The 16,720-nt window shown below is 26.8% G+C and overlaps 1 protein-coding gene across 4 annotated transcripts in view; it reads left to right on the top strand.

Annotated features, from left to right (window-relative positions):
* The window catches only part of LOC101236857 (uncharacterized), a 39,044-nt gene extending 22,588 nt beyond the window's left edge, over nt 1-16,456 (top strand). For 3 of the 4 annotated variants that reach the window (XM_065807078.1, XM_065807079.1, XM_065807080.1), the window contains 3 exons: nt 4,366-4,440; nt 15,332-15,501; nt 16,118-16,456. In XM_065807078.1, the coding sequence (XP_065663150.1) occupies nt 4,366-4,440; nt 15,332-15,501; nt 16,118-16,195 (323 nt within the window). In that variant the 3' untranslated portion in view covers nt 16,196-16,456. Of the gene's footprint in view, nt 1-4,365; nt 4,441-15,331; nt 15,502-16,117 lie in introns of those variants that run through there. The other variant, XM_065807081.1, reaches the window with a different exon arrangement.
* The last annotated feature ends 264 nt before the right edge of the window (nt 16,457-16,720 follow it).

The raw sequence follows: 16,720 nt of genomic DNA, 5'->3' as shown, positions 1-16,720 counted from the left end.
TTTAACAGTCTGTTTCAGATCATTGTCTTGTTGAAACACAAAATTTTTTTTAAATCTTATTTTTTTAGCAGATTTTAAATTTCGGTTTAATATAGTTTTATACTAATTTGCATTCATAGTTTCTTCAATAACTTTAAATTTACCAACGTTATTCCATTCCATTCAACTCAATAACAGTACACATCCATCACCATATTTAACTGTTCCTCTCGTGCAACTCAAATAAAAAGCTTCCCACCACCTCTTTCCCACCTCTTTGAAAAACTCTTTGTGCACCATTATATTTTTTAAGTTAAACTTAAATTCATCAGATTAAAGAACTTTCTTCTGAAATGATACTGGCATTAAGTAATAACTTTTTTCAATTTTCTAGTGTTGTTACGACTATTAAATAATTTAACTATTGACTAAATTGATTAGTATATATTTTTGAAATCGATTAAAAGTTGATTTAGTCGAAGTATGGAAATAATTTACTTTTTTGAGATAAGTTGTAATAAAAATAATAAAGCAGATTATATTTGTTTTCTCTTTTTTAATATTATTTAAATAATAATGGAGCAAAACAAGACAAAAAAAGGGCTTCTCTGACAGGACAACCTATTCCCAGACTTCAATGATTTAGGGCCCGCCTTAAATACTTGCTATATTTCAAAAAGCCATTACAATCATATTTGTAATGTGATTGTATAGATTAATTAAATTTTGATTTTGGAGCTTCACAAATTAATTTTGCCACTGGGCCCCGAGCCAGCTTGGAGCGATCCTGTATGAAAGAATTTATGGAAATCACAAGCATCGAAAACATAAAAAAAAAAATTAATTAAATGCATAATTGAAAGTTCAATTAGGTATAAATAAATACTAACATGAATTATATAAAACTGGAAGAGAGTAAATAAAAAACTATGTAATGGTTGTAATAGTACATACTATTGTTATTAAATGAACAAACAAAAACTAAAGATTGAAAAGATATAAGGATTTTAAGATTATTATGTGACTAAATTGACTTTTAGTCAATTAGGAGGAAATCCATAGTCAAAAAAATCAACTATTCGATTTTTCAAAGTCAATTAATTTCAAGTCTTGATTAGTAGATTTAGTTGAAGTTAATAACAACACTACAAAATCTTTCCTTCTTATTATTTTATGTTGAAAACATATAATTACATAATTTAATATGTAATTAGATATAAGATCATAATGTATAAAAAATTATGTAAAATTATACAACAAAAATCTTTACTTCTTATATACTTAATGGAAATATTATTGGTAGTAGTTTACTCCCCAGCAAATATTGCTTTAACATGGCCCGGTTAAAAAAGTGAATCAAATTGAATCTGAAATTAAAGTGTATAAATGCATCATATTAGAACGTTAGGTTGGAATAAAAAAACAGAAATAGTAACCTTCTGGAAATAAATAACCTTCTGAAAATCTCCTATACTAGTTCTTGAGACTTCAAAAATCATCATGACGCTTTCAAAAAATGATTACGTTTAAGTATATTAAAAAAATGCATGGATTTTTTTAATATACTTAAACTTTTTTTTTAATATAAACATACTACTGTGATCAAAAAGTAAGGTGAATTTTTAATTTAAACTTCCGGCCTTATTCGAATCGTCCAATCTTTTTTATTTTTAAGTTAGTAGGAATGTCATTAACATTTGCGCCAAATTACATGTCAAACTCATGATTATTTGTTTTTGTTTACGCTTGTTTCTGAAGTACCAAAAGTGCATTCGGCGATTTTCACGATGTCTAATTTTGTTGAGCAAAGAAGTGCTATTAAATTTTGTTTGCGGAATGATATTTCTGCTGCTGAAACGTATCGAATGTTGCAAAAGTCCTTCGGTGAAGAGACTATGTCTCAAAAAAATGTTTACAAGTGGTACAAAGACTTCAAAGAAGGCCGAGAACGTGTTGATGACTTGGAACGCTCCGGACGACCATCGACTTCGATTGATGATCGCCACATCAACAAAATCAAAAAATTGGTGCTTGCAAATCGTCGGTTAACCATTCTAGACCTTGTTGACATGGTTGGAATATCATTTGGGTCGGTGCAAGCGATTTTGAAGGATCATTTGGGCCTCAGAAGACTCAAATCACGTTTGGTGCCGAAATTTCTCAATTTCTTTGAAAAAGAGCGTTGCGTTAAAACGTGTGAAGCAATGCTTTCTGACTATCAAGACGTCTACAAACAAATTATTACTGGCAATGAGACTTGGATCTACGCATACGACCCTGAAACAACCGACCAATCGAGTGAATACCGTGAAAAAGGCGAGCCGAGACCAAAGCAACCACGTCAAAGTCGCTCAAAAATCAAGGTCATGTTGACTGTTTTCTTTGATTATTGTGGTGTCGTGCACTACGAATTCCTTCCAACTGGCCAAACTGTCAACAAGGAATATTATTTAAGCGTTATGCGACGTTTGCGTGAAGCTATTCGCAAAATAAGACCAGAATTATGGGCCAATAACTCTTGGATTTTGCACCACGATAATGCGCCTTCGCACACAGCACTGGTTCTTCGTAAGTTTTTCGCCAAAAACTCTACCCATGTTGCTCCACAACCACCTTATTCGCCCGACTTAGCACCGTGTGACTTCTGGCTGTTCCCAAAGCTCAAGAGACCACTCCGGGGAAATCGTTTTGAGTCCATTGTAGAGATCCAACGTGAATCGGCATGCGCATTGAAGGCTGTCCCTACCGAGGACTTTTCGGCATGCTTCGAAGACTGGAAAAAACGTTGGCAAAAGTGCATTGGGGCCGGGGGGATTATTTTGAGGGGGACGATACAGATTTGGAAAAATAAATAAAGATTTTTCATTTTATAAAAAAATTCACCTTACTTTTTGATCACAGTAGTAATCACGTTTATATAAAAAATAAACATAATCATGTTTTCCTTTGTTTATTTTAATAATATAATTATCACTATATAAATTCTGTTATAATTTTTTTATGTAAGTTTTAATCAAATCCATTTTGTTTTAAAATGCATTAAATAAGTTTATTATGACATCAAACGTCTTTGGCAAACAAAAAAATAATTTAAACTGATAGCTTGTGTAGAAACAGCTTGCACACAAAGTTGCCTAGAGGAGCAGCTCACTTGGCTTGCCATGTCCATTTTACACAAACTTTTCTCAGCTTGCACATTTATTCCTGCAATGCCTTGCATTGTATGTACACAATGCATTATGACATGTAAAACAGTTTTCATTCACCCATTGATATTCTTCTGGAAAGCTGACACAATGATAAATGTTGTACAGTTTCTTTATAAAATTGCAATAAATGCTTTTATAAAAATATGAAAATCTTTTATATTTCTATTTCCTTTATACAATGCAGCTTCTTCAACCACTTAAATACAAATTGAATTGTCAACCATCACTAAGTGCTATCTTAACAGTTCATCACTAAGTGTTATCTTAACAGTTCATCACTAAGTGCTATCTTAATAGTTCATCACTAAGTGTTATCTTAACAGCTCATCACTAAGTGCTATCTTAACAGTTCATCACTAAGTGCTATCTTAACAGTTCATCACTAAGTGCTATCTTAACAGTTCATCACTAAGTGCTATCTTAACAGTTCATCACTAAGTGCAATCTTAACAGTTCATCACTAAGTGCTATCTTAACAGTTCATCACTAAGTGCTATCTTAACAGTTTAGGAAATGTTTTTAGCTAATATATCAACTTTTTCCTTTTATAATTTTTGTTGTTGAAAATAAAAAAGTAGAAAAGTACTGAAATGTAATTTGCAAAATGCAGTAACCTTTTTTTCAAGTTATTTATTTAAGAAATTTTTTTATTTATTTTAGAAATTAATTTTGAAAATAAAATAGCAGTTATTTAATCAAAATTTATAAATACAAGCAATTCAATATTGATGTGTCTGATACAAATCACAAACAAGCAAATCCCAAACAGATTTTCTCAGATCTCTTAAAATAATATTTAAATTAAATATTATTATTAGAGATTTATCAGCTAGTAATAATTTATGTTCAAAATTCTTTCTAAAATTTGGTGTATCAGCATTTTGTAAATTTTGACAGTATGAAAATATATAAAAAAAATTTATATATTTTTGGTGCTTTCAGAAATTTGGTGCTTAACTATGCAAGAAATGTATTTTTATTAAACATATTTTTGGAATTCACCCTTAATTTAGTGCCTAACTATGCTAGAACTGAAGTTTTTTTTAATTTAGAGCATTTTAAACCTTGTTTCTTTAATAATTCTTAATAAAATCATTGTTTAGTGTGGAGCTTTTTTTTTTTCTTTTATAAGCTGGAGCTTTTTTTTTATGTTATGTTTACTTATATGCATTTGCAGGTCATGCGATTATGTCAAAAATAGGATTATTATTGAAGAAGATATCACATCAATTTGACATTGCTGTTCTAGTGAGTAAGTTTTATTTGATATCTGATCAAATTAAAAAATTAAAAATAAATCAAGGATTTTTGTAGTTAGCAATTGTTATCTCGTATGTGAACAAAAGTGAATTATAGTTGCCAAGAATTTTGTTTTCTGTATTTATTTACCATAAATTCAATTTATATCTAATATATATATATATATATATATATATATATATATATATATATATATATATATATATATATATATATATATTGATGTGTTCTATGTAATAAATTTATACTAAATTTAAAAAATTTTTGAATAGGGGTCGCTCAAGACCCTTAAAGATCAGATGGGTCCCTAATATTTAAAAAAAAAAAGTTCTTTAAAAGCATATAATGTTGGGTCTCAAAAGAAGTGAAATTTTATAAAAATTTAAAAAATAGTAAAAAAAATTTATGAAAACACAAATTAAAAAAGTTTGTTTAAAAAAACTATGAAAATATGTACTTTTTTATTTTTAGTTAAAAAATGGTAGTTTTTAAGTCATAAAATTTAAAATAGTAATCTTTATATAACATGATTATTATTTTTAGATTTTTTATAAAATTTCACTTCCTTTGAGACCCAACATGATATGCTTTTAAAGAACTTTTTTTTTCAAAAATTAAGGACCCGTCTGATGTTTAAGAGTCTTAAGCAACCACTAAAAATTTTTTTATTTAAAAGTTTTTTAAATTTAGTATTAATTTATTACATAGAACACATTTAGGGGGGGCAGCAGACAATTTCAAAAAAAGTTGTTTTTAGAATCACCCTAATATATATATATATATATATATATATATATATATATATATATATATATATATATATATATATATATATATATATATATATATATTTACATATATCGTTTAATTTCTGATATCTATGATCCTAATGATCAGAATGTCTATGATCCTGATGATCAGATTATCTATGATCCTGATGGTCAGGATATCTATGATCCTGATGATCAGGATATCTATGATCCTGATGATTAGGATATATATGTTTTTAATTCAGAATATCTCTTTTTTAAATTTGTATGAATATCCCATCACTTAATTTTTAACCAATATCTATGGTTCTTAAAATCAGGTAAATTTATGAACCCAATCAGGGCTGTGGGGTACCAAGAAGCAGGTCTACACATAGGTAGAATAAGATATTAGACCAGATAAATTGACTCTAAGCTAGCCTCAAATGTCCTTTATGAAAAATGAATTAATAATTTTTTTAATTTATGACATTTAACTTAATGAATACATTAATAACAGTTTAGGGTAATTCCATGTAAAAGTGGGACAAAAAATTGAAATTTTTCAGTCACCCTCTCAGATTTCTTTCAAATTTGAACCAGTGGTACCTATCAATATAACAAAGAAAAAGAGTAAAGTTTGAGCTCCCAAATCCAAACGGTTCAAAAGTTATTACATTTTGAAATTTAGCCTAAAATGCCCTATTTTTTTCCACTTTCACCATTATGAACTTTGTAGTAGTACTTTTAATTTAATAATTTAAGATCTAGTGGAAGAATGTGGCTAAAAATTGGTACCTGACCATTTTTGAGGGTACTGAATTCAAAAATGTAGATAAAATAGTGAAATTTAAATTTTTTGATAGTTATTTTTTTATTTTAAAATGGTCAGTCAAATTTTTTGTTCTGTTACCATGGGTTGTGCTTTCATTATTTCTCAGAGTTGCCCAAGTCTCATGGATTCGATTTTTTTTTCAAATGAAGTAGATGATCCTAGGCTATTTTTATAAAAAAGATGGTTTTGGTTTCTTAAAGCATAATAAAGATATGTCATTTTGAAATTTAGATAAAAAATTTCTTTATTTGGTCGCTATTCTCTACTATAGATTTTACAGCGATACTTTTTGTGTGAATAATTTAAGTTCTAGTAGAGAAATATGACTGAAAATTGGTGGCTGACCATTTTTAAAGTTGTTGAATACAAAGATGAAGAGAAATTAACCCAATTCTTAATATTTTAGAATAATTTTTGAATTTTAAAATGGTATAATATTACTTAACTATAAAACAGGGTAACATCTTCACAAATTGCCTGAGTTTCATGGGTTCAATTGTGGTGTGTAAAAACAGTTTATTAAGGTTGGTATTGATATATAAATAAAGTTTTGTGAAGTGAATTGTCATGAAAAATATAGTTTTGCAATGCCTGCTGTGATGTATAAATGTGGTTTTGGGACGTCAGTTATGTCGTCTAAATATAGTTTTGAAACAACAGTTAACAATAACAAATTTCAATAAAAAAAAATCATTTTAATTTTAGATTAAATAATTATTAAATCTTGTTTGTTCAGACTTGTCAAAATTCAGTTTCTTAGCCATGGCAAACAGCCAACAGTGCTCCATCGGAATCAACCTAGAAAGTGAATGTCATCTCACAACATATACATCGTTGCTGGGAATTGAACCTTTTGAAGATATTCCTTAATATGAAAGAGAAATATTAATGTGGAGGACTGGGCTCTCAATAATAAATGTCAAACCAACAACTTGTCTCTATCATAAACATATTTATTTGAAGCGTTATACAACTATATCAACATGGTACTGCAATACTCATAACAAAGTTATAAAAGGTATTTATAGTAATCATAACTTTTAGTTTTATGAAAATGTTGTGAGTTACAATAATGAAATTATTGGCAGCCAAATTCTATTTTAGCTATATTTAACCTTTTAGCTGACTTCTGAAAGTGCATTATTAAATGCCATACAACTTTAAACTTTTTTAAGGTTTTATTAAAATTTTTATACATATTAAAAGAGTTCTTCCTTTTTTTTAGGTAGTCTTCGTGAAATCAACTTCGATACAGCAAAGTACCTATGCAGTAAAGGCAAATTCGTAGTTCCAGGTGAAAAACTTTGTCCACAATGCAGACATAAATTAGCATCAAGTGAGGAATCAGAAGAGAACAAGTTAGAGATAAAATTAACTGAAGATAATATGGAAAACAAAATTATACTGGAATCAACAAGATCATTGCTCAACAGTACTTTATGCGAACTTGAAGTGTCTCATCTAAAAGTTCATTTACCCAAAACCTCTAACAAGCTTTCACTTGGAAAGAGAAAAATAAAGCAAGTTGAAGAAGCAGTTATTAAGAAGCTTGCAACTGCTCTGGATGTAACTGAATCCGATCTTGTTGCACCAAAAAATGAAGTTCAAAAGGAAATTCAAACTAAAGCTGGCAATCTAGACTTCCTTGTAGAATGCATGAAAAAAAAACTTAAGGTTCTTAACAGAAGGTTCTATACAGCAAAGACTTAAGGTTCTTAACAGAAGGCAGCAACTTCAAATTTTGACATTAACCCCAAAATCTTGGTCTATTAGAAAAGCAGCAAGAGTTTTCAGTTTCCAAACACAAAATTCAAAATTCAAAGTTTTTACACGACCAAAAAGGCATCATAGCATACCCTGATGTGGTTGAATGGCATCGAATCAGTAAAGATGTTATAGAACTTGTAAAGCTTTTTTACTGTGACAATGAGTATTCAAGACAAATGCTAAGTAAAAAAGACTGAAAGTGTTGGGGGAAAAAAATACATGTCAAAAAAATTAATTTTGTGTAACTTAAAGGAGCTCTATGTGGCATATAAGACAAAGTATTCAGGCCATAAAATTGGGTTTTCTAAATTTTGAAGTCTTCAGAGAAAATCTAAAGTTTGCATGATTCATCGATGCAATAGTTGTCCTGGCATACAAACTGCTCAAAATTATTTCCAGCAGTATCTTACAAAATAACGATCCAAAAGAGCAATGACAATGATGAAAATGAACAGTCAGTGGATTTCAAACAGTGGACAACAACAGATAGAACTGAACCATCAACAATAAAACTTCCATTAAATGAATTTATAGAGCTCCTGTGTGAAAAACTTGATAAAATAACAATCTAGCTATCTAAAGCATCTCAAAAAAACAATTAGTATTGATGAGGCTATTGTACTTGCAGATTTTGCAGAGAATTACACTTTTGTAGTAGAAGAAGAGATACAGAGTTACCATTGGAGCAAGAGTCATTGTTCTCTTCATTCAAATGTCATCTACTACAAGAAAGTGAAATTGGAAATATCTTCTATTTGTGTAGTTTCAGATGAATTTTGGAACCATTAATCATATAAAAACTCATCTTTGTCCCACAATTACAAAATTCATTATTTTTCTGGCCAGTATAAAAACTGTAAATGTTTTTACAATTTATGTCACCACGCTCAAGATTTTTCTGTTCGTTGCATCTGGAATTTCTTTGCAACAAGTCATGGCAAATCTCCATGCTATGGAAAAGGTGGCACTGTTTAAAAGCTTGTTGCAACTGCTAGCTTGCAAAGTCCAATTTAAGCTGGTATAAATTAAAGTTTGCATCAATTTATACCATCTTCATATTCAATTATAAAAATGAAAAGGTTAATGATGTAACATTTGACTTCCTCAAAAAACAAAAATATGAAATTATTAAAATTGACAATGTTATGATGTCACAATACCTATTTTGCAAATATGACGATTTTTACTGGCTTGGTATGGTTTCTGAAGTTGATAAAGAGAATGATGATTTTATGGTAAACTTTATGCATCCACATTATCCAAGTCGGTCGTACTACTGGCCAAAGCGAGATGTTAATTGCTGGGAAATTTCAATTTTAGTAATATTTGGTTATTCCTTTTCATTTTATATTTTTGAACTTTTTTCAATAAAGCAGGTTTTTAATATTTTTCGAAAAAGTTTGCATTTTAGTTTCTTATTTTTTTTAACATTTAACATTTTAAAATTCAAAAATTGTTCTAAAATATTAGGAGTTAGGTTAATTTCACTTCATCTTTGTATTCAACACCTTTAAAAATGGTCAGGTACCAGGTATTTTCAGTCACATTTCTCTACTAGAACATAAATTATTCACACAAAAATCGCAATAAAAATCTATAATAGAGAATAGTGGCCAAATAAAGAAATTTTTTGTCTAAATTTCAAAATGACATATCTTTATTATGCTTTAAGAAACCAAAACCATCTTTTTTATAAAGATAGCCTAGGATCACCTACTTCGTTTGAAAAAAAAATCGAATCCATGAGACTTGGGCAACTCCGAGAATTAATGAAAGCACAACCCATGGTAACAGAACAAAAAATTTGACTGACCATTTTAAAATAAAAAAATAACTATCCAAAAATTTAAATTTCACTATTTCATCTACATTTTTGAATTCAGTACCCTCAAAAATGGTCAGGTATCAATTTTTAGCCACATTCTTCCACTAGATCTTAAATTATTCAATTAAAAACACAACTACAAAATCCATAATGGCAGACTTTGTAAAAAAAGGAACATATTAGGCTGAATTTCAAAACATCATAACTTTTGAACCGTTTGGATTTGGGAGCTCAAATTTTGCATTTTTTCATGTTTTATTAATAGGTACCACTGGTTCAAATTTAAAGAAAATCCAAGGAGTGACTGAAATGACTGTTCCACTTTTACATGGAATTACCCTTTTATGGAAGTATTATATAAAAATATTAATAAGTTAATTTTCCATTTTTAACATTAGTAAGTTACAAAGTTACCAGCTCAACATTGGTACTCACACAATAAACAGTGGTATAAATGATTGTACACCTGTTTAAGTTCCCTTGTAAATAGGGTTATGATTTAACATGGAATGGTGCCATAGATTTTGTGCCTAGGATAGATCAAGGCAGAGCAACTGTGATGTGTCACTATTTTTTAATATGCAAAGCAAAATGCTTTAAATGATTCAACCAGCACTAAATGTTCAATTTCTGATTCTGGTTAGATGAGCATGATATATTTATTGAATGGTTAAAAGAAGTGCATATATCAGAATTACATTTAGTGGTAATTTACATTTAGATGTACTTATGACTCACAAGGGTTTAGCAGCAATACTGATATTGTTGATTTTAAACAATAAAATAAAAGTCATAAAATGTGAGAATTTAGAAAAAGAAAATTTTCAATTTCTCTAAAACTAATGTATAAGAATGGAGAGTTTTGTTTTGTTTTTTCACCGTTTTTTTAATGTGCTAGGTTATTTCTTTTCCCAGAAAAATAGCCAGGATCATGATTACATCAGTCAGCAAGCACTTGCTACTAGAAATGTTTAGTTCTTTTAGTTGAATTTTTCACCATATCTTCTTAACCAGCCACATCAGTTTCAGTTTTATGAAGTACGCCATCTTTGAGGTTTGGCAAGTGTAAAGCATGAGAAAATGAAAAGAGAAATGGTAAATGAGGTTAAATGAGTTTTTTTGAGGAGTTTTATTATTATTATTATTAAATTATTAAAAATCTTGGTAATCTAATATTGCAAAAAATGCAAATTGATTTTAATCAAAATAATAATACTCCAATTTAATATTTAACGTTTAATGCGCTTAGTTACTGTTTAATGCACTTAGTTACAATGGTTATAACGAATGTAATGAGCTAAAATAGAATCAGCTAACGTCTAATTGGCTATATATGAAAAGTCTAATTTAATACGCTTAGTAATGATTATTAGTTAACTGATGTCAAATTAAATTGTTTTAAATTTTTGATTTGATATCGCAAAAATCAATTAACATATTTAATTTGAAATAATTATTTTAATTGTTTAAATTGTTTTTGTTTTATTTTCCAAATTTTGATTTTATATCACTAAAGTTTGTTTTATTTTAATTAAATTTATTTAAAATAATGAATATTATATCTTATATAAAGAGCTATATGCCTAAGCAGTAGCTATGTTACAAGCCATGGGCTATGTGGTAGCTATGTAGTACTTATATTGCAAGTGATGTAGTAGCATTCTGTATAATAGTTATGTATTGGTTTGTTTTTAGGGATCGACCAGCTTTTAGTATGAAAACATTTAAATATAATAATTTGATAGCTGAAACCAGCAGTATGAGTCAGGAGGCTGAATAAGCCAAACTTCATAAGTGCAAAGTGTTGCAAACATTGGCATAAGTGGGAACTGGCGTATGTGCAAATTGGCATAACTGCACCAAATAAAATTGCAAATATAGGTATAAGTGCAAATTATTATTTTGCACTTATGCCAAATTTATTCACTCATGTAAATTTGTTCGACGCGCTTATACCAATTCAAATTTATGCTAGTTTTTGCAACACTTCGCACTTATGCCAGTTCACAGTTATGCAAGTTCGCACTTATGCTAGTTTGCACTTATGTCATTCGTACTTATTCAGTCATATAACATATACGACTGAATATACGAATTAATTACAAAATATATATATATATATTTTGGACTTAAGATTAAACACTTATTAAGTTGATAAGTATTTAATCTGAAATCCAAAATTTTTTCTTTTTTTTTTCTTTTTTTTTTGTAATTAATTTTTGCCGCCATATCAAATAAAATAATGATGGCTTCAGTAAAAGAAAATAACGAAGTTTCAAACTTAAAGTTAAAAAAAGCAACAAATAGACAATGTAACTGAAGCTTCAATATTATAGGAGCCAAATTATTTAAGGAAGCCAACTTTTAATATACCCATTTTGTTATGCTATGTGCATATATAATACTCAAGAAATGCAAGAGAAAATGGTAAATAAAGATCTCTGATGAGGTTAAGATCATTACTTTTTATAATTTTCTGTAACCATTACTTTTAGGTGATCCGAAAGCAACTAAAATAAATTATCAAATAAAAAGCTTATTTATATAATCCTGACGATGTTGAAATAAACAATATTTATTGCTTGAAAATTTAAGTAACAAATGTAGTTCAAGTAATTCAAAATAAATGAACTAAGTTACCTGTAGTGTCTGATGCAACTGAAGTTGTAACTAAATAAAAAAATATTAAATAAAAAAGCTATTTTGTCTAATCCTGATGATTATGTTTAAGTAAACAATATTTATTGGTTCTTTTTAAATAAAAATAAAATAAAAGACATTACTATTTGCTGATACCACACCTAAATGACAAAATTTATTAAAATATATAAAACATATTCAATAATTTAAATGAATATTAAAAAGAAGGTCTTAAATCTACAAAATCTAAGTCCTTACTGAGTTCTATCAGTCTGTCTAAAAATAAAAATTGGGATAAAATTACATACAACACAATTGCTAATGCAACATATGTGGAATTCGAACTCAAATAAAATCTAAATCATAAAACTTACCTTACTTAAGTCATTTTCAGCTTGCCTGTCTAAAAAAATTTTTTATTCTCATTAATCCTTCTTCAAACAATAATCCTAAAATCTATTAATAAACTTACTAATATAAACTATAAATAAACTTGAACTAATATAAACTATAAATAAACTACTATATACTTTAAATAAACTTGAACTTACTAAAAAGGCCTTCAGCTCCTATTAATTGCTCTAAGAAATAAAACAATACTTGCTTAAAATGTTCTAAAAAGACTAAAGACAAAACTGAAACACTTTACTAAATAAGAAACATTTTACCAGTCATTTTAGTTTTTACTTCTAAAAAAAGAAATTAATATAAAAATTAGAAAAAAAATAAACTTGAAACTTTTCTATTTTACTATTTTCTATACCTTTTTTTTTTTATCCAAAAGAAAATATACAAAGATACAGAGAAATATAAAATATACTGAAATATACGCAAATTTATGTAAACACTCTTACATGTCCACAAATAACAGTCTTAATTTATTTAAAGAAAAGGAAACATGCTATAAAAATTAGAAAAATACGAATAACTAACAATAAACAAACATTTATTTAAATTTTTATTGTAAAATTAAATAATGAGCAACATCAATTTCACTTGAAACTAAAAATGTATCAGCTCTAATTGGCTTGTAGACCTTGCTTGAAAGATCGCGTGGAGTAAAGAAGCACTTTTAGAAAAGTCTAGAAACTTCTTAATTAAAAATGAAAGTGAAACGACACTACTACTATTAAATTAGCGTATTCATATTAAGATTTAATCATTGTTCCTATCTGTAAAAGTTTAATAAACATTTTAAGTTATTATATCATAATATGTTTTCTTTATAATAAGTTGTGCTTGGTTTCCCTGTCCTGTAGATTCCGCCTGTTAAAACTGATTTTGAAAAGCACCTTCATAACAGAAATGGTGATGTCTTCATCATTAATCGTTTACTAAGATAGACAAATGTTGAAAAATGTTGTATTTTAGTTGGGTTTTTTTTTGTTATTTTTTTTAAACTTATTATAAAAATACATATATTTTGTTTTGTTACATATTTAACTTTATATCATTGATATATTTAAATAAATTTGTTTTAAAGATATATAAGTTTATAATTTACTGCTTTTATGGGTTCTTTAAAATATAACTCGTAAGCACAAAAAATATATACTTTTTAAGATATATATTTTTTTTAACCTTTTTAGTCATTACCTATACAATAATTAAAGAAAGTTTCAAACAAACTAGTTTGCTCAATGCAAAATTATGTTGAATGCAAGGCAAAATTTATTACGAATATTTTAAGCTGCATATTTTTTGCTTTTAACAATATGACTCAAATAATGCAAAAAGTATTTTATTTTATTTATTTATTTTTTTTTTGTTTTTTGTTTTTTGTAATTAAATTTTTCCAGCATATCAAATAAAATAACGATGGTTTCAGTAAAAGAACAGAATGAAGTTTCAAAGCCTAAAGTTAAAAAAGCAACAAATAGACAATGAAACTTAAGCTTCAATATTATAGGAGTCAAAATATTTAACTTAGCCAACTTTTAATATATCCATTTTGTTATGCTATGTGCACATATAACACTCAAGAAACGCAAAAGAAAGTAGTAAATAAAGATCTCTGATGAGGTTAAGATCAGTACTTTCTACAATTTTATGTAACTAAAACAAACAAAGGACATATATATAAGGAGTTGGTCACAAGACATTTCATGACTCATATTAAGGGGTCCAGACTTTCTAGTATACAACAATAATAATAATAAACAACTTTAACTTATTAACAACAAAATCACAACTTTAAATTATTATAGTCATTTAAGTTGTACTTATACATTTATATTAAAGTTATTTGATCATAATGATGACTTGTGAGAGAATCATTTAAATAATCACTAAAATAGAATCACTAAGATAAATCTATTTTACAACTATAATACAATAATCTAATAAAATATAATAAAAAATAGATTACTATAATACAATAATCTATATGATGTGCCAATCTATGATGTAGATCAATCTGTTGTGTGTGTGCTGTGTTTTTTTTATTATTTATATTATAATTTTTTGTTATTTATATAAATATATATATATATATATATATATATATATTTTATATATATATATATATATATATATATATATATATATATATATATATATATATATATATATATATATATATATATATATATATATAGCCCTCGGAATTAAGAAAATTATTTGCCAACCTTGATCTGTGCGAGGTCGGCTGAAAAAATCTGAAAGAAAGGTTTGACCATAAAACATAGGAACGAGATCAGTAATTTTTTTTTTCTAATTTTTAATTCCAAGGGCTGTATATATGTATAAGTATATGTAAAATATATATAGGCGTTTATTTTTATTTAATAAGAAAAGGTTAGCATTTTTTAGAAGTTCTTCACAATTTCGAGTGTTTACAAATTTTAGAAAATAATGAAAAATTTATTACTTTTGTCATAAAAAGTGCATACTGCCTGCTCTAACCCTGAATAATATTTATCTATTGAATAATTCTTCTGTGGTTATTTTTATAGATAAGCAGTCAACACAGTTGATTTTTTGTGTATATGCCCTGTTTTTTAATTTCAATAAACAAATAAAGTTAGTTGTTACCTTTTAGTTAATTGCTTTAAATAATTTTTTTTAGTAAATAACTCTGTGTTGAATTACAAGCCAGATACAGTATCTTGTTATGGTCAATATAAACCATCTCTAGGTCAAACATGGCACTGTGTACCATCAATTAGGTTGATGATGGATTTTACAAATGAAAAGAGTACACAAAGAGTATGTACTATTCAAAAGCATACCAGATTAGTGAGTTATTTTATGATTTTAATTATCTAATATTAAAATTTTTAAGTTGAAGTTTTTATTTAATTGTATAATTTTAAAAAAATATTTTACAGTAATATTACGTGAATGTATGTATATATATATATATATATATATATATATATATATATATATATATATATATATATATATATATATATATATATATATATATATATATATATATATATGTATATATGTATATATATATATATATATATATATATATATATATATATATATATATATATATATATTATATATATACATACATATATACAGTGTCGTGGCTAGTAGGTCAGAGAGCCCCCTCCCCCTCCTCCCTTAAAAAAAAACTGACATTAGGACCCCAAAATCCTTAAAATTTTACCACTAGGTATTACTATATTATATATATATATATGTATATATATATATATATATATATATATATATATATATATATATATATATATATATATATATATATATATATATATATATATATATATATATATATATATATATATATATATATATATATATATATATGTATGTATGTACTTCTACTGCTGTTGCTACAAATGCTGCTACAAGTACTATACACTTTTATTTTTAGCCTGGCAATTTATCAACTTGTGTGTGCATTCAAATGGAAGGGTTGTGTACTTCTTCTGTTAAAATGACAACAAATTAGCGATTTGAAAGATATTTGATACGAAGGAATGCTTTGATTTAATGATGTGTGAATTGACATAAAGATATGCGGTTTAATATAAAAATCAATTGGATACGAAGATATTTATCAATATATTTGAATGCTCGATCTTTTTTATAATTTCTACTTTAAGATTATTACAAAATTACTAGAGTTAAACCAGTTAAAACAACCATTGACCATTAAAAACTATTTTATTATTTACAATATTTCTATTTATTGAAGAATAAAGATTTTATTAACAAACTTTTTGTTTTTCAAAAAGTTAAATTAATTTTTATTTTAAATAAAATCAGTTTAATAATATATAACAGTATAATAATAAAACCATTGCATAAATAAAAAATATATTCGAATAAAAAATTTTTGTTTAATTTTTAAAAAGTTTTATTTAATAATTTTACTATGATAATATGTAGAGGAGACTGGGAATAATATGCAGAGGAGATTAGGAATAATTGGTCACTAAGTGAATCTTTGCATAATATTTTAGCCAGTTTAAAT

Source organism: Hydra vulgaris, chromosome 10 (assembly GCF_038396675.1).
Source record: "Hydra vulgaris chromosome 10, alternate assembly HydraT2T_AEP".
NCBI classification, from domain to species: Eukaryota; Metazoa; Cnidaria; class Hydrozoa; order Anthoathecata; family Hydridae; genus Hydra; species Hydra vulgaris.
The sequence above is the reverse complement of the archived record's forward strand: the minus strand, read 5'-3'. Positions and strand labels throughout refer to the sequence as shown.